Source organism: Hippocampus bargibanti, linkage group LG01 (assembly GCF_051943395.1).
Source record: "Hippocampus bargibanti isolate YZ-2025 linkage group LG01, ASM5194339v1, whole genome shotgun sequence".
Taxonomy (NCBI): domain Eukaryota; kingdom Metazoa; phylum Chordata; class Actinopteri; order Syngnathiformes; family Syngnathidae; genus Hippocampus; species Hippocampus bargibanti.
The window spans coordinates 24409322-24429696 of NC_142734.1; the positions used below are offsets into that span (position 1 = coordinate 24409322).

Genomic DNA, 20375 nt, shown 5'->3' on the forward strand with positions numbered 1-20375 from the left:
TAGCAGTGGTGTGAGGGGTGAGCGAGGGACGGAGACGGTTAATATTACGGAGGTGGAAATAAGCAGACCGAGTTATGTTATTTATATGGGACTGAAAAGATAGTGAGCTATCGAGGATGACACCCAGGCTCTTGACCTGAGGGGAGGGGGACACGGTAGAACTGTCAATGGTGAGAGAGAAACTGTTAGTTTTGTGGAGGGTGGATTTGGTACCGACAAGGAGAAGTTCGGTTTTGTCACTGTTAAGCTTGAGAAAGTTATGGGAAAGCCAGGATTTAATTTCTGAGAGGCAAAGTGAGAGGGATGAAGGTGGAAGAGAGGCGTCGGGTTTGCTGGAGAAGTAGAGTTGGGTGTCATCCGCGAAGCAGTGAAAGTGAATGCCAAACTTATGGAAAATATTGCCAAGAGGAAGTAGGTAAATAATAAAGAGAAATGGCCCCAGGACAGACCCTTGAGGCACACCAGAGGACACAGGAGAGGACCGTGAGGTGAACGAGTTGATTTGGATGAATTGTGAGCGATCAGAGAGATAGGAATGAAACCAGCGGAGTGGGGTATGTGTGATGCCTAGGGTGGAAAGTCTGTCGAGCAGGATAGGGTGGGAAATGGTGTCAAAGGCTGAGGTCAGGTCGAGAAGGATGAGGATGAAGAGTGAACCGGCATCGGCTGCCATAAAAAGATCATTCGTGATTTTTATGAGAGCCGATTCAGTACTGTGGCGGGGGCGGAAACCAGACTGGAATTGTTCGTACAGGTTATTGTGAGTGAGGTGTGAGTGAAGCTGGGACACAACTGTCTTTTCAAGAATTTTGGCGATGAATGGGAGGTGGGAAATTGGACGTAAGTTATTGAAATCGTTTGGGTCTGAGCCAGGTTTTTTCAGGATTGGAGTGACAGCTGCGGTTTTGAGTGTGATATGAACAATTCCAGTTGATAATGAGGAGTGAATAATGGTAGAAATAAATGGGAGAAGAGAGGGTGGGCAGGACTTTATAAGGATAGTAGGGAGGGGGTCGAGTTGACAGGAGGAGTTCTTGGATTTGGTGATAATGTCTGAGATTATAGAGGAATGGGGGAGTTCAAAGGCAGAAAGTCGTTGGGAAGGAGTAGAAAGGCTGGGAGAGGTGGGGGGGACAGAGGACCCGAGGTGCTGATGGATTTTGTTGATCTTTTCACTAAAAAACATAAGCAGAGTGTTGCATGTCTCAGAGGAATAGAAGTGTGAGGGGAGAGAGATAGGAGGTTGTGTGATTTTGTGATAGAGAGAAAAGAGGGCCCGTGAGTTTCCAGGATTAAAGTCAATGAGTCCAGAGTAATATTGCGATTTTGCACGAGTGATAGAGTCCTTGTAATGGGTAAGGTGAGTTGCGTACATGTCCTTGTGAGTAGTGAGCCCAGACTTCCTGTAAAGTCTTTCAAGTTGGCGAGATTTTGCCTTGATGGAGCGGAGATGGGCAGTGAACCAGGGTGCAGACCGGGTGAATTGGACCGACCGGGACTTTACAGGAGCCAGGGCGTTGAGGGTGTTGGTGATGTCCGCGTTGTACCGGGAAACAAGTTCATCAGATGATGAGTTGCAGTCCGGAGTCAGGGTGGCAATCATCTCAGCGAGGGTGGCAACATTGATGTCCTTGATGTTGCGATATGAGATGCCACGGGGGGGTTTGGCGACAGAGAGGGTGATGGAAACAGTGAAAGAAACCAGGAAATGGTCTGTTATGGGGAGTTCATTAGTTGTGCAATTCTTAGGGATAAGGCCAGACATGCAAATGAGGTCCAGGGTGTGGCCTTTTATGTGGGTGGGAAAGTCCGAGAATTGATGGAGACCAAAGCTGTCGAGTGAGGAGGTGAAGTCTTTAGTGAGGGGAAGAGTGGAATTGTCCATGTGGATGTTGAAGTCCCCGATAATAATTACATTTGGTGACAGGGTGGAGAAGTGTGTGAGGACATCAGAGAATTCTTTTAGAAAGTCACAATGTGGTTTTGGTGCACGGTATACAGTGGCTATGATGGTGGGTGAGGGTCCAGAAATTTTACAAGCAAGGCATTCAAACGATAGGGTTTCTTGGAGTGAAACTTGAAGGATTTTCCAGTTCTTGCGGTAAATTATCGCGAGGCCACCTCCGCGGCCTGAGAGGCAGGGCTTAGAAATGTAAACAAAGCCTGGCGGAGTCGCGCCATTGAGCTCGGAGAAGTCTCCCGCCATTTGCCAAGTCTCATTTATACAAAAAAAGTCAAGCTTACGGTCAATTAGAATATCTTGGATAAGACACCCCTTTCCCGTAAGCGAGCGGACGTTGAGGAGGCCGAAGTTGACGCTGGTGGCGTCCCCACTACGAGGCGCATTAGCCGACCTAGCCAGGCCGGCTAACATACGGTGATCGACCGAGCGGCTGCTCCTTCTGCACGGCTGGCGGACGGATGACCACAGAATATCAATCGTCTTCGCCTGTCTCTCACTCCTCACACCACTGCTATCCTCGTTCATCGTTTTGTCACCTCCCGGATTGACTATTGCAATTCACTTCTTACCTTTCTGACCTTCTTCAAATTTCCATTCCCTCTCGTTCCCTCAGATCCTCTTCCTCCCTCCACCTCTGTGTGCCCCCCCTGCCCGTCTCAGCACGATGGATGACAGAGCCTTCAGCTGCTCTTCCCCTAAACTTTGGAACTTACTTCCTCCCAATAATCGTCACATCGATTCTCTTCCCACCTTCAAGTCCCATCTCAAAACTCACCTCTTTAAAATAGCATTTTCTGTGTAGCTCTTGCTCTTGTTTCTATTCATAATTGTATTTTATTTATCGCATTCTATTTGTGATTGGTATTTTATTTATTATAGTACCGATGCTTGTCTGTGAATGTCCTTGAGAGGAACAATATTAGGGAGCGTGTGACCGAGGCTGCCATTCGCGGCGCACGGAGTGGTCCCAACGATTGTGGTGGTGATGCTTCTTCAGCGAACTAAAGTCTTACTGGTAGTATCGGCCCTATATATATATCCCTAATGTCCAGACACGGCGCCGGACACAGCTATGATAGGTCCCTACTTTCAGGTTGGGGGTAACAGAGGACCACACCCTGCAGCCCCACCGATTGTTCCTAAAATCTAAATCTAAAAACAGATGTATTTTAAATTATATCTGGGAGAGGCCACACCATGTATCTATGGCCTGCCAAAAATACATAAAGAAGGGTTCCCCCTCAGACCCATTGTTTGTAGCATTGACTCCTCTACATACAAGGTAGCCAAATATTTAAAAACTATCTTAGCTCCGTTGGTTAGTAACACAGAATATCACGTAGAGAACACCACAGGGTTTGTAGAGAGGATCAAAGACCTCATATTGGAACCTGAGGAAACTTTGGCATTTTACGATGTGACTTCTCTCTTTACATATGTCCCAACCCGAGCAACAGTCTCAGTGGTGAGGACGAGACTGCTGGCGGACATTTCTCTGCATGAAAGAACCAAACTTAAACCAGATCACATGTGCCAATTATTGGAAATCTGCCTTAATACTATGTATTTTCAATTTAGGTAGAAATTTTACAAACAAATTCATGGTTGTGCTATGGGCTCACCAGTTTCACCCATAGTTGCTAATCTGTACATGGAAGAGATGGAGAAACAGGCCCTCACATCCTTCCCGGGGACAAAACCTCGACACTGGTTTAGATATGTGGACGATACTTTTGTCATAATTAAAAAACAAGAAATTCAATCCTTCACAGATCATCTCAACTCGGTAGACATCAACATTAAATTTACTCGTGAGAACATTAAAGAGAACCAACTAGCCTTCTTAGATTGTAAAGTAATTATAAAAGAGGACAGTGCGCTAAAAACAGAAGTCTTTAGGAAGGCTACGCACACTGACCAATACTTACTTTTTGACTCTAACCACCCTTTACAACACGAATTAGGAGTTATCAGAACCCTCCAGCATAGGGCTAAACTAATACCAACTAGCATTGAAGGTAGAGAAAAGGAGTTAAAACATATCAGGCGAGCACTCACTAACTGTGGGTAACTTCAGTGGTCATTCAACAAATGTCAGAAAGAAAGAATAGGGAATGAAACCAAAAATTCTCAAGATACAAAAAGGAGAGGAGTAGCAGTACCTTACATTGCAGGAATTTCTGAAAAACTACAACGATTCCTTTGGCATTTGGAATCTTTTTAAAATACGCTCAGTAGAAGTCATTTGAAGCCATTTTACAAATTATGGACACAACTTGTCCGGAGACGTCGGTTGTCCTTTGACAAATGTCAGAAAGAAAGAATAGGGAATGAAACAAAAAATCCCAAGATACAAAAAGGAGAGGAGTAGCAGTACCTTACATTGCAGGAGTTTCTGAAAAACTACAAAGGGTCCTTTGGCAACACAAAATTCCTACTTATTTCAAACCGATAAACACGTTAAGGCAAAAATTAGTGCATAGGCTGCCAAGTGAAAAACAGAGTAATGTAGTTTATTCAATACATTGTAAGAATGAAAATTGTAAAGAGCAGTACATTGGGGAGACTCAACAAATTCTCAAAAAAAGACTATCAACATCGCGGGGATAATACTAATGCGCCTCAATCGGCAGTACATTTGCACCTAAAAGCTAGCAACCAGTCATTTGACGACAATGAGGTTAAAATCTTAGCGAAAGAACATAGATGGTTTGAAAGGGGAGTAAACGAAGTGATTCTCATAAAAAAACTAAATCCTTCATTAAACCGGTCTGGTGGGGTGAGGTTCAATTTGGATCGTTCATACAATAGCCTGCTTAGGCAACATTAGTAATGCTGATGGGGTGATACCGGAAGGAGTGGGGCCAACAGGCCAGTCGTTTAGTCAGGAATGTAGGAACAATCGGTGGGGCCGCAGGGAGTGGTCCTCTGTTCCCCTCAACCTGAGAGTAGGGACCTATCATAGTTGTGTCCGGCGCCGCTATGTCTGGACATTAGGGATATATATATATACAGTAAAGTCTCGTTATATCGATATTCAAGGGAGTCCGAAAAAATATCGATATAACCGGGACTATCGATATATCCGACCCTGTTTGCATGTAATTTTCTCCGTGCGTGCATAGAAATAGTATCGATATAACCGGGACTATCGATATATCCGATATCGATATAACGAGACTTTACTGTATATATATAGGGCCGATACTACCAGTAAGACTTTAGTTCGCTGAAGAAGCATCTTGGATAAGAAGCGAAACGTCCGGCACCTTCAAAAAAGTACAGATGACGGCTGAAGAAACCTTCTCATCGATGGACCACGCCTGTACGACTTATTTTTATTATTATTATTATTATTATTATTATTATTATTATTATTATTATCGAACCATCCGTGGTTAGCCTTGAAATCATCAATGGATGACGAACTTCCAGGTTGCCTCATGACGATATCAGAGTGAAGTTACCGTGTGTCATGATCTGGTTGGCGACCAACGGGGGGCGCTGTCGGCCCCGCCTGCACCTGCACAGGTGCTGGTCGTCCCGATCAGATTGGCGAACAGCGGGTAGCGACGTCAGCCCTGCCGGCAGCCTCGCAGGTGCTGGTCGTTAAGATCAATGACACTTAAAAGGACACCTGGCACGATCATCCGGTGCCGATTCATTGTTTGTTTGCTGCTTGTTTGCAGCATGCAGCGTGTACGTGTTTGTTTAACCTTGGCGGGCTTTTACTTTTGGTCTTCTTTTGCTACTTTGTATTTTTTCCATTCAGATCATTTTGATGTTTTACATTTTGTTCCTGCTGACTTTATTTTAATACAATTTGTCAAACAACCTCCTGCTCCCTCCTGCCTGCTTTTTGGGATCCGAACCCGCCATCACCACCTCGCAAAAGCGTGATACCGTGCTTTCTCGGCGATAATTTTACCTAGTACCTAATCAATTGTGTTCTGTTTCGCCGGGTTGATAGCGTTTAGCATCAAGTGTACAGATGGCTTGTGCGGGTTATTTGTGGTGCCTGATGTATGGGATATTTTAACCTTGCAGTCTACACTCTGCCTTTGAACTATCAATAAATTTGAAACAAGTCCAAATTTCACTGTTTTCTATCCATTTTCTCACTCTGTCTCTCTGTCGTCTGCCTATCTATTTTTTATTTGCAGCTCTGTGTTTCTGTTACACCCCCCCTTTCACTGATGCGTTCTTGACCAATCACGTGCGGCTTTAACCGAAGACTGGGGGCGGGGAATAGAGGACAAAAAAAGTCGGCTGCCATTTCCTTGTTAGGAGAACGGGCTCTTTCGCGAACGACACATCACTCGTTGTGGCGCTCCGTGTGTATCCGGAAAAATAGTTCGTATGCAAAGATAAAATTCTTGTGAATTTAACATTTGTAAGCCGAAAAGTTCGTTAGCCAAGGTGTTCGTAAGCCGAGATATCACTGTACCAATAATCCATCTGTATAAAAGATGATTTATTCCTCTCCCTTTCAGCACCACTTCCTATCCGACGCACTGCAGTCGAGAGCCCAGAGCGACCCGGACCATATTCTCTACGTGCTGCTAAATGCTAAGGTGGAGTAAACAAGTAGTCCGCCATCTTAGTCCTCTCTCAAATAAAATGTTAACAAATAATGATCAATTGCATATTGAAGTGTTGTCGGGTATTTTTACAACGGATAAAAAGTCATCAATTAGTTAAGTTTCAATTCTCGGAAGTCACAGACCAAAATATGGAGGAGATATCGAACAGTTTAAAGGGGGTAACTTCTCCTTTTCTTTTCCTTTCGGCTTTTCAAGGGTAACAAGATCAGATATTTAACATACCAGTATTCAGATTAGATGACCGGGATGCCAGTTTAAATTCATGAGAAGGACATAAATTAGTTAAATTTCAATTCTCCAACGTCATAGACTGAAATAAGGAGGAGCGATAAAACAGCTTTAATGGGTAACAATATCGACTCTATCAGATATTAAACATACCAGTATTCAGGTGAGATGACCAGGATGCCAAAGTTTCAAATCATTAGAAGGACATAAATTCGTTACGTTTCAATTCTCCGACGTCACAGACTGCGATATGGAGGATCGATAAAACAGCTTTAAAGGACAACCGACGTCTCCGGACAAGTTGTGTCCATAATTTGTAAAATGGCTTCAAATGACTTCTACTGAGCGTATTTTAAAAAGTTTCCACCGCATATAGCTATATTTTACGTTTTAAGACTCGCGCTGAATATTCAGGAAGTCTTGTTTTTGAGTTGGTGACGAGTCCGTATGTGACGTCACTAAACGAACGCCCCACACCAAAAAAACGACACATTGTAGCAGTCCTTCCATCACGTCAATGTATTTTGCTGTATTGTTTGGTCTGAAAACCTTGTGTTGCACCCAAAAGCCGCCAGAAGAGGGTGGCCAAGCTCCATATAAGGAATTTATCAGCCTGTGGAAACGGAGGTTCCACGGCATATAGTTATATTTTACGTTTTAAGACTCGCGCTGAATATGAAGGGGTAACAAGATCTACTCTATCAGATATTAAACATAGTGGTATTCAGATGAGATGACCAGGATGCCAAATTTTCAATTCAGGAAAAGGACATAAATTAGTTACGTTTCAATTCTCCGGTGTCACAGACTGAAATATGTAGGAGCGATAAAAAAGCTTTAATGGGTAACAATATCGACTCTATCAGATATTAAACATACTGGTATTCGGGTGAGATGACCAGGATGCCAAAGTTTCAATTCACTCAGTTTGTTTATAGTATTGTTTCGTAGTTGTTAATAAGACAATATTGTGTAAATAATGCTCGGTGATTGTTAATTGTACTTGTTTTGGCTACAGGGGGTGGCCGTGTGCACGGCCACCTGTGCACAGCTTCACAAGAGGGCCGAGAAAATCACAGCCACCCTTATCGAGCGAGGAGGTCTCAACACCGGGGACAACGTGGTGCTGCTTTATCCCCCAGGTGAACACGTGCATCATGATGGAATGGAAACAAATCAATGATGAGCATCCCTGTCAGAGCAGGAACGTCGAGGTCTCTTAGAGGAACATTTTTCTTCAGCCGGCTGTACTTTGAAGGTGACGGACGTTTCGCTCCAAAGAGCTTTGTCAGCGAACTAATCAACCACGTTCATGTTAATTATAACATTGAATTAGACGGGTAGTCAAAAATGTACTTTAAAATATTCTGTGTACTCATTCATCTAAACACGGCATTCTGATCAATGTTGCCTGTGTGGAATATAAATGAAGCACAAAATAAAATCTGACCATTTATATCTATGGGTAGCTAACCTATTAGCTAGCTAGCTTTCTATCTATTTGATAATAATAATAATAATAATAATAATAATAATAATAATAATAATAATAATGTTGTTCCCCACAACCTGAGAGCAGGCACCAATCATAGCAGAGTCCGGCACCGCCACGTCTGGAGAGTAGGGATATATATATAGGGCCGAAACTACCAGTAAGACTTTAGTTCGCTGAAGAAGCATCTTGGAAAAGAAGCGAAACGTCTGACACCCTCAAAGAAGTACAGATGACGACTGAAGAAACCTTTTCATCGATGGACCACTCCTGTACGACTGAAAGCTTACAGACGTATTACAGTTACAGTTTTACAGTAATAAAAATTGATAATACAAATATCAAATGATAAAAATGACACTAAAAGTGATCAAATGTATAAATGAAATGTAAACAGAATCAGAATCAGGAACCCTTTATTCGTCCCATGGGGAAATTTGCAACAGTTTGGTATATAATAGTATTCAATAGAAAACATTGCTTAAAAACAACATATTGACAATCGTATACTATCCTTTCGACTTACACTCGTTTGACTTATGACCATTTTATCGGAACGGAGCCCGGTCATAACTCAGATGTTACCTGTATATGGAGAAATTTGAAAATACACTATTCATTGTGCCTTATACACTGAATTTTACGTTACATATTATTGTCTGTATAATGTTAAAACCCTCATTGAGTCTCCCTTCTGCATGCAGGCATTGACCTGATAGCTGCCTTCTATGGTTGCCTTTATGCCGGCGTCATCCCTGTGACAGTGAGGCCACCCCACCCACAAAATCTGGCTGCCACCCTCCCCACAGTCCGCATGATCATTGACGTAAGTGTGTGCTGCAATCTTGGTCCCGAAACATATTTGATCACCAGCTCTTATTTTGTTTGACTTTTCCGGTGAATGGCTTGCTGTGTTTTCCAGGTGAGCAAAGCCGCCTGCATCCTGACCACTCAGCCACTCATGAGGATCCTCAGGTCACGGGAAGCCGCTGCCAGCGTCAATGTCAAAACATGGCCCACCATTATCGACACGGGTGGGCTCTTTGGATTACAGATTTAAAAATAAAAATAAAACAATCAGTCACAAATTTATTGGGGAATTGAAAATATGACAGAGGGCCATTCCTGAAATGGTTTGGGTTTTGGTTTTTCATGCTTGGGTGCCGATAAAGCACTGGTCATGGCCTCTCACAATGTTTTTTTCTTTTCCACAAGGGGGCAGCATTTCCCTTCTTTCCATGATAGGGCTTTGCTCCAGCTTCATCTGTTGTTAAAGCGTTACATAAACCAATATGTATTGTATTTTGTAGAGCTGTCCCCATTTCAAGCTCAAAAATAACAAAATAATATGACAACACAACACAAAAGACACAGAGAGTCATTCATTCTTCAGGACTTGCGGTAACCTCTTTATGATTACATGAAGCAGTTCTAGATGAAAGAGGAGAGGATCAAAGCATCCTTTTCAGCAGTGGATCAGGGGCGGCATTGTGGAATGTGCACATCAGAATCAGAATCATATTTATTGCCAAGTATGTAGAACACACAAGGAATTTGTTTCCGGTAGAACACACTGCACTAGTATCGTCATAAAAAAAAACTGCTAAGTTGCACTATACAGTTCCATTTTGGCTACTGTTGAAAGAGTTCAAAGAGTTAATGGCTTGGGGGAAGAAGCTGTTTAAATGTCTGCTGGATTTGGTGCGCATGGATCGGTAGCGCCTGCCTGAGGGGAGTAGCTGGAAAAGGTGGTGGGCAGGGTGCGGCGGGTCCAGTAGGATTTTCCGCGCCCTAGTTTGGATTCTTGCAGTGTGCAAGTCCTCCAGAGTGGGTAGGGCGGTGCCAATGATTTTTTCCGCCGTCGGAAAAAGGACGGCGGAAAAAATCATTGGCACCGCCCTACCCACTCTGGAGGACTTGCACACTGCAAGAATCCAAACTAGGGCGCGGAAAATCCTCCTGGAACATCTACTACAAGCTAAATGTTGAAAGCAAACACGAAGGTTTCTTGTTTTTTTCCTTCCACTAGGGGGCAGCATTTGCCTTTTGTCCATGTTAGCGCGTTGTTCTAATGCAGCTGTTGTTAAAGCGCTATATAAACCAATATGTATGTATTGTATTTTGTACAGCCGCCCCCATTTTAAGCTCATATAACACCAGACCCATAACATTTCGGAATTACAGTAAAGTCTCGTTATATCGATATTCAAGGGAGTCCGAAAAAATATCGATATAACAGGGACTATCGATATATCCGACCCTGTCTGCATGTAATTTTCTCCGTGCGTGCATAGAAATAGTATCTATATAACCGGGACTATCGATATATCCGATATTGATATAACGAGACTTTACTGTAATTCTTTTTTTTTCCTATGAAACAAATGAGTCTAGGTTTTTGCCAGAGGTCTGACCAGCGCTTTATCGGCACCCCGCGATAAAAATCAAAACCCGAGCAAATCAAAGTCAAGTCAAAGTCAGCTTTATTGTCAAATATGCTAATTATTTGGCGACATTTGGCAATGGCTCCACATGATGCTTTTCAATTCCCAAATATTGTGTTGTATTTTGGACAGCCGCCCTTATTTCAAGCTCATATAACTCCAGACCTATATCATTTAGGAATTAACTAAGGAATTTTATGAAGAAAGAAGAGAGACTAAGGTTTCTAACGCTGTATTGAATGTTTATGTCGTGCTCAAACTCAATATTCTGTAGGTTCTGGAATTCGAGTGATGATGACAAAAACCCTGGCACTGGAGTGGACACATTTTTGCACATCGTCTGGCAGTCAATGAGTTAATTGGGGGGGGGGGGGGGGGGGGGGGGGGGGGCAGATGTTCTCTGTTTCATCACAGTGTCCATTTCAATCCAAGTCCTTTTTTCATCCAATATCAAACAAAATTATTGATTTGTACTTTTTTGTAGGCCAACAGTTCCCACAACATATTGCAAATAAATGTTTTATTTTAAATAAAAGCTTTCTCCTCTTAGATGACCTCCCCAAAAAGCGACCACTGCAGATCTATAAGCCCCCTACAGCAGAGTTGTTGGCTTACCTGGACTTCAGTGTGTCTACCACCGGCATGTTAACTGGAGTAAAGGTAACGATTGGCATACTTTGAATGAAAATACAGTGGTACCTCGGTTCTCGACCATAATTCATTCCGGGACCCTGTTCGAAAAGCGATTTTTTTCAAACACTCTTTGCTCCTGTCACTTGCGAGTTGACGGGGGGGGCGTTCTCCACCCGCTGTCATTCTCTAATCACGGACACGGGGCATTTATACGGTTCGCGATCACCTCGCCAATGCCGGATGATTGCCTCAACTCGCCACCGTACCTGGATTCTTCCTTCGATGCGCGAGTGTATCCGGTCCGAGGTATTTTCCCTGCGTCCCGTAAATTTATGTCATCTTCCGAGATTGCGTAATTTTGCACCCTCGTGTGCCATTTGCTTTTTGGCGTAGTAAGCGGGTCGGATAACTCCCCTGCCTTCTTACTCGCTGTGTTTTCTGCTTGGGTAGTACGTGTCTGCTTTGGGATCCCAAACATTCCACTACGTTCCGACGAGTCAGCTGCCGTCACTGTGGCTCGGAACGTGACAGCGGATGACTCGGCTACAGGATGTTCTTTTCTCTTAAAATATCTATCCAATGACACTTGCTCTCACTCCCACAGCAACATGACTAGATTTCACAGCCTCCTTATTCTTTAATATCGTACTGATCGCCATGCTGTATTCCCTCGCCAGATCAGACACTCGCACACCTCCTTCATATTTTGCGATTATTTCTTTCTTAAATGCAATAGTTGTACGCACTACTTTTCTTTTGTCACTTTAAGCAGCACTTACTTTCTTTGGAGGCATGAATAGGGGCTAAAACTCTTCGTACACCTATATTAAACGCTAGAGCAAAACGCAGCACGTCCGCTAGCGACAACAGTTGGTCACGGAGAGAGCGATACACCCATGTGCCGCTCAGCTCCCCACCCTCGCGTACGCACTCACGCGTCGTATTGGCATTCGAACACCGATTGATGTTTGAACGCCGAAGCAAGAATATCTCGAATATTTTGTTCGAACACTGATTTGTTCGAACAGTGAGGCGTTCGAGAACCGAGGTACCACTGTACATTCTTGATATTGTAGAGGAGCTAAATAATTGTGTGATACAGTCAAACCTGTGTTGTCGAACGTCTCGGTTGTCGTCCAATTTGGTTTTCAACCAAAAATCTCTGGGTTTTTTATGCCCCGGTATATGACCGAAATTCAATTCTCAACCAAACTGAGCGCACCTGAATGCAAGCGGAGGATGGTTTGAAAAGTTAGTGTGCCATGTGATTGGCTAGCAACTGATGCAAGATGTCCCCCGCCTACTGCCCAGAGACAGCTGCAATAGGTGCCAACATGACCCTTGACAGACAGACAGACAGACAGAGATGGTTTATGTTCCAATGTCAATGTTGATTTTAAAATTGGTAAAAGTAAAACATATTACAGTTTGTTTTATAGTATTTTACAAATGTATTTTATTATATGTGTATAGTTTATGCTGTAAAATAGTTAAAAGTTGTTTTATACACATGGAACGATTTTTTACATGGATTATAATGGGAAGTGTTGATTCGGTTTTCGAACAAATTTGTTTTCAAACAGGTTTTGGGTACGGATTATGGTCGAAAACCGAGGTATCACTGTAATGTATATAGTGCTGTGTTGACAATGCAGTCAGTCATACCTCGGTTTTTGATCCGTTCCAGAAACCTTTTAGAAAAGCAATTTCATTAACCCACACGGTGTTCTGGAATTACGTTCACATCTTGCACTCCATAGCTATGCATTCATGTCATTCCTGACAAAAATGTTTCAGATCCATCAAAATCCAAAATATTTAAGAGTAGGTTGTAATAATTTCGGTTTCAAATAGACTTGGTGTCAATTGGATATGTTGTTTCCCAAGTCAACTGGATGGTGGTTGGCTGAGTAGAGGTAACATCCAAGTAACGACCGGCGCCATTTACAACCACCCGTACTTACGACCACGACTGCCTGTCACTGCAACGCGCAAGCAAACGGCAACGCATATTACAATTTTGGCCAGCCAGCATGTCACACACTTGCACAGCAATCTACTGCGTAACTACACTCAATACAGTAGTCATCCAGTGCAGATAGCGTCTCCTGTAGTACTGTACACTGATTTTTTTTCCTTTGGCGTCCGCCTGAGTCCGAGCATGTGTATCGGGCAACCTCTTCTGGCCGTTAGCAGGGAGAGCCATTTTTCAACAGCGGTATTCTTTACGTATAAGTGTTTTCTTTAACCCACCATAGAAATCTACATATAAAATAGAAATTGCTAATATGAAATTACAAATGATACAAATGACACTAAAAGGTAAGTCTAAAATATATAAATGTCCAGTAACTGTACAGTAAACAGTTTTGTATACATTACGGGTACAGTTATATAGTAATAAAAATTGACAATATGAAATATAAAATTATAAAAACGACACTAAAAGTTAAGTATAACATTTATAAATGAAATGTAAACAGTTTGGTATATAATCGATGAAAAGGTTTCTTCAGCCGTCATCTGTACTTCTTCCAAAGATCATCGATGGACCACTCCACTCGTTTGGTATATAATAGTCTTCAATAGAAAATGTTGCTTAAAAACAACAGATTGACATCATATACTATCCTGTCATGCAAACGGCCATTTTGAATGGATTTCGACTTACGACCTTTTGACTTACGACCGTTTTGTTGGAACGGAACCCGGTCGTAACTCGAATGTTACCTGTATTTGCAACATGCTCAAACTTCAAGGTCACACTATATGTGGCTGAATTGTTGCCAAATGTTTTGCTTGTACATCACCCGTAACAATGCGTTTGTTGTCATTTTGCTATTAGATGTCCCACGCCGCAGTCAGCACTCTGTGTCGTTCAATCAAGCTGCAGTGTGAACTCTACTCCTCCCGCCAAATCGCCATCTGTCTGGACCCCTACTGCGGCCTGGGTTTCGTTCTGTGGTGCCTCTCCAGGTATGTCTAGAAGGTTCTAACAACGACAACAAGCAACGCCATTGTTGTGTTGGGGTAGTGTTTACTCAGGTCACCAGTCCATCCTGATACCTCCCTTGGAGCTAGAGAGCTCGCTTCCTCTGTGGCTGAGCACACTCAGTCAGTACAAGATCCGAGACACCTTCTGCTCCTATTCGGTCATGGAGCTCTGCACCAAAGGCCTCGGGACCCAGACAGAGCTGCTCAAGGTTGGACTTCCCGCAAAACACCTCATAATAATCATCATGTGTTTGCGCTGATAAATAAATCGACCATTTGCGATTTGTCGAGTGAATAAAAAGAATACAAATTCTGAAAGGAACTGAAATGGGAAGGTAGAGGAGAACGGAGCTACCCTGTGTTGAATAAATAACCACAGGCTAACATTTTTTGTTAGTTAGCATTTTTGGCCACAACATTCATCATGGAGCAGACTGTGCTGAGCTCGCTATTTAGCTCGCTACCTAGCTAGCAATTTATTGGCCAGCTAGCTAGTTATTAGCTATCTATTAGCTATCTAGCTTTCTATCTATTTGAGTTATTCCGGGTTGAGTGAATAATGGCGCGTGTGGCTGCCGCTGCTCACCCACAAAAAAAACTTATCCTGTGACTTTAAAGTGACCTTGAGAGCTTTGAAAGACGCTTTTATGAGCGCCTTTCGAAACTCTCAAGTGCTTAACATGGACAACTATCCTATACAGGAAATGAAGCAGTCACACAGATAGTAAAAAGCAAAACTAAGATCAAGTCTGAATCATGCTGAGTCGAATGCCAAAGAGTACAAGTGAGTTTTCAGGCGGCTTTTAACTCATTCACTCACAGACGATGTGCAAAAATGTGTCCACGCCTGTGCCAGGGTTTTTGTCATTGTCACTGAAATTTGAGGACCCACAGAATATTGAGTTTGAGGACTAAACGTTCAATGCTGCGTAAAGTCAAAGTGATGAGAGACAATAAATTGGATGACATGTCGGCTCAGACGTCGCCCGGCCAAACAAGGTCTGCGTCAGGTGCTGGGGAACCAGAGCACCTTGATGAAAAATGGGCTACTGGAACAAAGCGGAGATGGACGTGATGCGATAACATGGCTCTGTTGGAATGCTACTACTCAAGGAACCATAGTCAGAGGGGTAGCATGCAGAGAATGGGGGCTGAATGGTTACTTCGAAACCCACAGTCACGGTTGACCACGAAACAACTAGTAGCTCAGTGTTCCAATATCCACAAACGGCAATTGCTATCACAACTTGAGATTGATGAGGTACAACACAAATTCCGAGGTGAGTAACTGTGAGAGCCACGAGATTCGTTAGCCACCATGGAAATGACGGTTGGAGGCTAAGATTTAGGCCGCTCGGAAACGGACCGGCTCGGAGACCCAGAGAGGTGTGAATAAAAGGCCAATACCCAAGAGGTACATGCAGATAACCATACATATGGGAGAAGGAGGTCACACATAACAGCAGTGCACAATGGCTGGTGACTCTGAAAGAGGAGTACAGCAACCACCCTGAACAGAACCCTGTTACCATCGCAGTGGCAGACATACAACAAAGAGTCACAGGTATGAAAAACTGGATGGTACACACCTACTGGCGAAAGAAACTTACAACACTCCATGAGCGCCTAGCAGCACAAATGAACCAGTTGCTGATGGATGAGACTCACCCAGGATGACTAACCGAAGGGCGAACAATCCTGATCATGAAGGATTCCTCAAAGGGTGCAGTTCCTTCCAACTATCGGCCAATACCCTGTCTCTCCACAATATGGAAGCTCATGTCGGGCATCATTGCGGCTAAGATAAGCGGACACATGGATCAATACATGAGCAAAGTACAGAAAGGCATTGGTAGAGATACTAGAGGTGCCAAACATCAGCTGCTGGTTGACAGAACAGTCGCACAAGACTGCAGGTCCCGACATACCAACCTGTGCACAGCCTGGATTGATTACAAGAAAGCATATGACTCGATGCCATACACATGGATCACTGAATGTTTGGAGTTGTATAAGGTCAACAGGACCCTGAGAGCCTTTGTTGCAAATTCGATGAGGATGTGGAAAACCACACTTCAAGCCAATGGCAGACATTGAAAACAGCTACAAATACCCCGGTATACCACAGGCCAATAGCAACCTCGAACTAGCAACAAGGAAAGCGGCTATGACCAAATACCTCCAGCGGGTGAGGCACGTCCTAAGAAGCCAGCTCAATGGCAAGAACAAGACTCGGGCAATAAACAGCTATGCCCTGCCAGTGATCAGATACCCTGAAGGAATAATGAGGTTGCCAAAGGAAGAGATTCAGACCACGAATGTTAAGACCCAAAAACTCCTCACCATGCATGGAGGGTTCCATCCCAAATCCAGCACCCTGAGACTGTACACAAGCCGTACGGAAGGAGGCCGGGGACTAGTGTGCGTGAGAGCCACTGTCCAGGATGAAACATCCAAGCTCCTTGAATATATCAAAGAGAAGGCTCCAACGGATGATGTATTCAGGGAATGTCTCAGACAATGGGGAACAGAGGATGAGGTGCTGGAATAGGGACAATCATTGGAAGAAAATCCCCTACACGGGATATACCACCAAACCATCACTGAAGTGGCTGATCTCAAGAAGTCCTATCAGTGGCTAGAGAGGGCTGGCCTAAAGGACAGCACAGAGGCACTCATCCTGGCTGCTCAAGAGCAGGCCCTGAACACCAGAGCCATAGAGGCACGGATATGCCACACCAGGTACCTGAGACAATCCAACACATAACTGCAGGGTGTAAGATGCTGGCAGGGAAAGCCTACATGGAGCACCGTAACCAGGTGGCTGGCATAGTCTACCGAAACATCTGTGCGGTGTATGGACTGGAAACCCCAAGATCAAAAGGGGAAACACCTCCCAAGGTCATGGAGAATAACCGAGCAAAGATCCTGTGGGACTTCCAGATACAGACTAACAAGATGGTAATGGCTGACCAACCAGATATCGTGGTCATAGATAAAGGGCAAAGGAAAGCCGCTGTCATGGATGTAGCGGTCCCGAGTGATGGAAACATCAGAAAGAAGGAACATGAGAAAATCGAGAAATACCAAGGGCTCAAAGAGGAGCTGGAGAGAGCCTGGAAGGTAAAGGTAACAGTCGTGCCTGTGGTGGTTGGAGCACTGGGGACAGTGACCCCCAAACTAGACGAGTGGTTGCAACAGATCCCGGCAACAACATCGGATATATATCGGTCCAGAAAAACGCAGTGCTGGGAACGGATACTGCGCAGAACCCTCCAGCTTCCTGGCCTCTGGTAGAGGACCCAAGCTTAAATGGGGGACAGACACCACCCAAGGGGGGTGGGACGAGGATTTTTTTATATGTCACCATATATAAAATTATAGGAAGAATCATGAAACACTGGACGTGATGTTATTCTGTCCATTTGTGCCAATGGGTGGTCCTCACATGAGATTAGCTTGATGTTGCGAGTGGTGTGGGAGCTGTGCCTCAGGGATGGGAGGTTGTGAATTTGGGACACATCGGCAGTAGTGTGCCAAAGAATCATTGGGTGTTTTTGGTCTTTTAATCACTAGACCCCTTCAGTGTGGACTACCTTGCCCCTCTTAGTCACCATCCGACTACATTTCTCCAGCCCGAATGACATTCCGATATCACTGCTGTAGATCCTGGTTGTGTGGATCAGGGAGTCCATGTCCCTTTCGCTCTTAGCATACAGCTTTATGTCATCCATGTAGAGGAGGTGACTGATCGTAGCTCCATTTCTTGGCGATCTGGCTGAGGGGGTTCAGTCCTATGCAGAACAGTAGCGGGGAGAGTGCTCACCTTGGTATAGGCCACATTTGATGGACACTTGCGTTAGTGGTTTGCCATGGGCTTCAAGTGTGGTTTTCCACATCCTCATCGAGTTTGCAACGAAGGCTCTCAGGGTCCTGTTGACCTTATACAACTCCAAGCATTCAGTGATCCATGTGTGTGGCATCGAGTCATATGCTTTCTTGTAATCAATCCAGGCTGTGCACAGGTTGGTATGTCGGGACCTGCAGTCTTGTGCGACTGTTCTGTCAACCAGCAGCTGATGTTTGGCACCTCTAGTATCTCTACTAACGCCTTTCTGTGCTGCTTTGCTCATGTATTGATCCATCTGTCTATCAATGATGCCTGACATGAGCTTCCATGTTTTGGAGAGACAGGTTACTGGCCGATAGTTGGAAGGAACTGCACCCTTTGAGGAATCCTTCATGATCAGGATTGTTCGCCCTTCGGTTAGCCATCCTGGGTGAGTCCCATCATTAAGCAACTGGTTCAATTGTGCTGCTAGGCGCTCGTGGAGAGCTGTGAGTTTCTTTAGCCAGTAGGTGTGGACCATATCCGGGCCTGGTGCCGTCCAGTATTTCATACCTTTCTTGTATATCTGCCGCTGTGATGGTAACTGGGTTCTGTTCAAGGAGGTTGCTGTGCTCCTCTTTCAGAGTCACCAGCCATTGTGCACTGCTGTTATGTTCGACCTCCTTCTCCCATATGCCTTTCCAGTATCTTTCAGTTTCCAGCCTTGGAGGGTCTGCTCTGCTGTTAGAACCCTGCCACCGAGCGTACACTTTCACAGGTTGTGTTGCGAACAGCCTGTTTATTTTTCTGGCCTCATTCTCTTTCGTGTACCTCTTTAGGCGACTGGACAAGGCCTGTAGCCTTTGTTTGGCAGTTTCGAGTGCTTCAGGTATGGTTATCTGCATGTACCTCTTGGGTATTGGCCTTTTATTCCCACCTCTCTGGGTCTCCGTCAATTGACTCACATCTTTCCGAGCCGCCTTGATCTTAGCCTCCAACCGTCTTTTCCATGGTGGGTAATGAATATTGTGGCTCTCATGGTTGCTCTTGTAGCCAAGCATCTCTAGGATCACTGATGCTAAGGCGTATATCAGCTCATTGGTTTCCGTGATCGTTCCGGTCGGGATCGTTCTCAGTGCTGCATTCACAGTTTCCATGAGACTTTCAGGTGGTACTTCACAGAGCCGTTGTAATCGGTTTCTTAGTTGCCCAGTTTTCATTCTTGCCATGATCTTATCTCTCAGGTCAGTTGCTGCCTCGCTCAGCATTTCATTCATTGGGGCTGGCTTCCTAATTTCATCATTCATTGGGGCTTGCCTCCCAATCTCTGGTTGAAACTATTCCTCTGATGTGGCAGCCTGGGGCCCTTCACCTCGGAATTTGTGTTGTACCTCATCAATCTCAAGTTGTGATAGCAATTGCCGTTTGTGGATATTGGAACACTGAGCTACTAGTTGTTTCGTGGTCAACTGTGACTGTGGGTTTCGAAGTAACCATTCAGCCCCCATTCTCTGCATGTAACCCCTCTGACTAGGGTTGCTTGAGTAGTAGCATTCCAACAGAGCCATGCTATTGCATCTCATCCATCTCCGCTTTGTTCCAATAGCCCATTTTTCATCAAGGTGCTCTGGTTCCCCAGCACCTAACGCAGACCTTGTTTGGCCGGGCGACGTCTGAGCTGGCATGTCATTCCATTTATTGTCCAGCCGCTATATATATATATATATATATATATATATATATATATACAGTAAAGTCTCGTTATATCGATATTCAAGGGAGTCCGAAAAAATATCGATATAACCGGGACTATCGATATATCCGATATCGATATAACGAGACTTTACTGTATATATATATATATATATATACAGTGAGACTTATGAACTTAATTGGTTCCCAGACAGAGTGTGTAAGGCGAAAAGTGTGAATCTCAAAAACAATTTTCCCATAGGAAACCATTAAAATGGGAATAATCCGTTCCCGGGTTTCCATAAAATATACTTTTCAACTAAATAAGCCTAAAAAACTACACAGCACATACCTTATTCTATGTATAATAAATGTGCTATTGTATTGTAATGAAAGAAATACACTGCATTGTATCATAAAGACCCTTTATTTACATTTGTGATGGTCATTTATGGCTTGATGGAATGGCGTTGGAGGTTGAAGGTCAAAGGGAATT

The 20375-nt window shown here is 44.0% G+C and overlaps 1 protein-coding gene and 1 pseudogene across 4 annotated transcripts in view; both read left to right on the forward strand.

The window, feature by feature from the left end:
- Positions 1-20375, forward strand: part of dip2ba (DIP2 acetate--CoA ligase B (putative)a) — a 121563-nt gene that overhangs the window by 86291 nt on the left and 14897 nt on the right. For all 4 annotated transcript variants that reach the window (XR_016116050.1, XM_089004809.1, XM_089004819.1 and 1 more), the window contains 7 exons: positions 6457-6537; positions 7814-7937; positions 8992-9113; positions 9210-9321; positions 11282-11391; positions 14210-14340; positions 14399-14567. Coding sequence is in view for 3 of the 4 variants with exons in the window: in XM_089004809.1 (XP_088860935.1) it covers positions 6457-6537; positions 7814-7937; positions 8992-9113; positions 9210-9321; positions 11282-11391; positions 14210-14340; positions 14399-14567 (849 nt within the window). In the remaining variant the exon portion in view is untranslated. The remainder of the gene's footprint in view (positions 1-6456; positions 6538-7813; positions 7938-8991; positions 9114-9209; positions 9322-11281; positions 11392-14209; positions 14341-14398; positions 14568-20375) is intronic.
- On the forward strand, positions 16442-18466 carry LOC148903545 (uncharacterized; annotated as a pseudogene).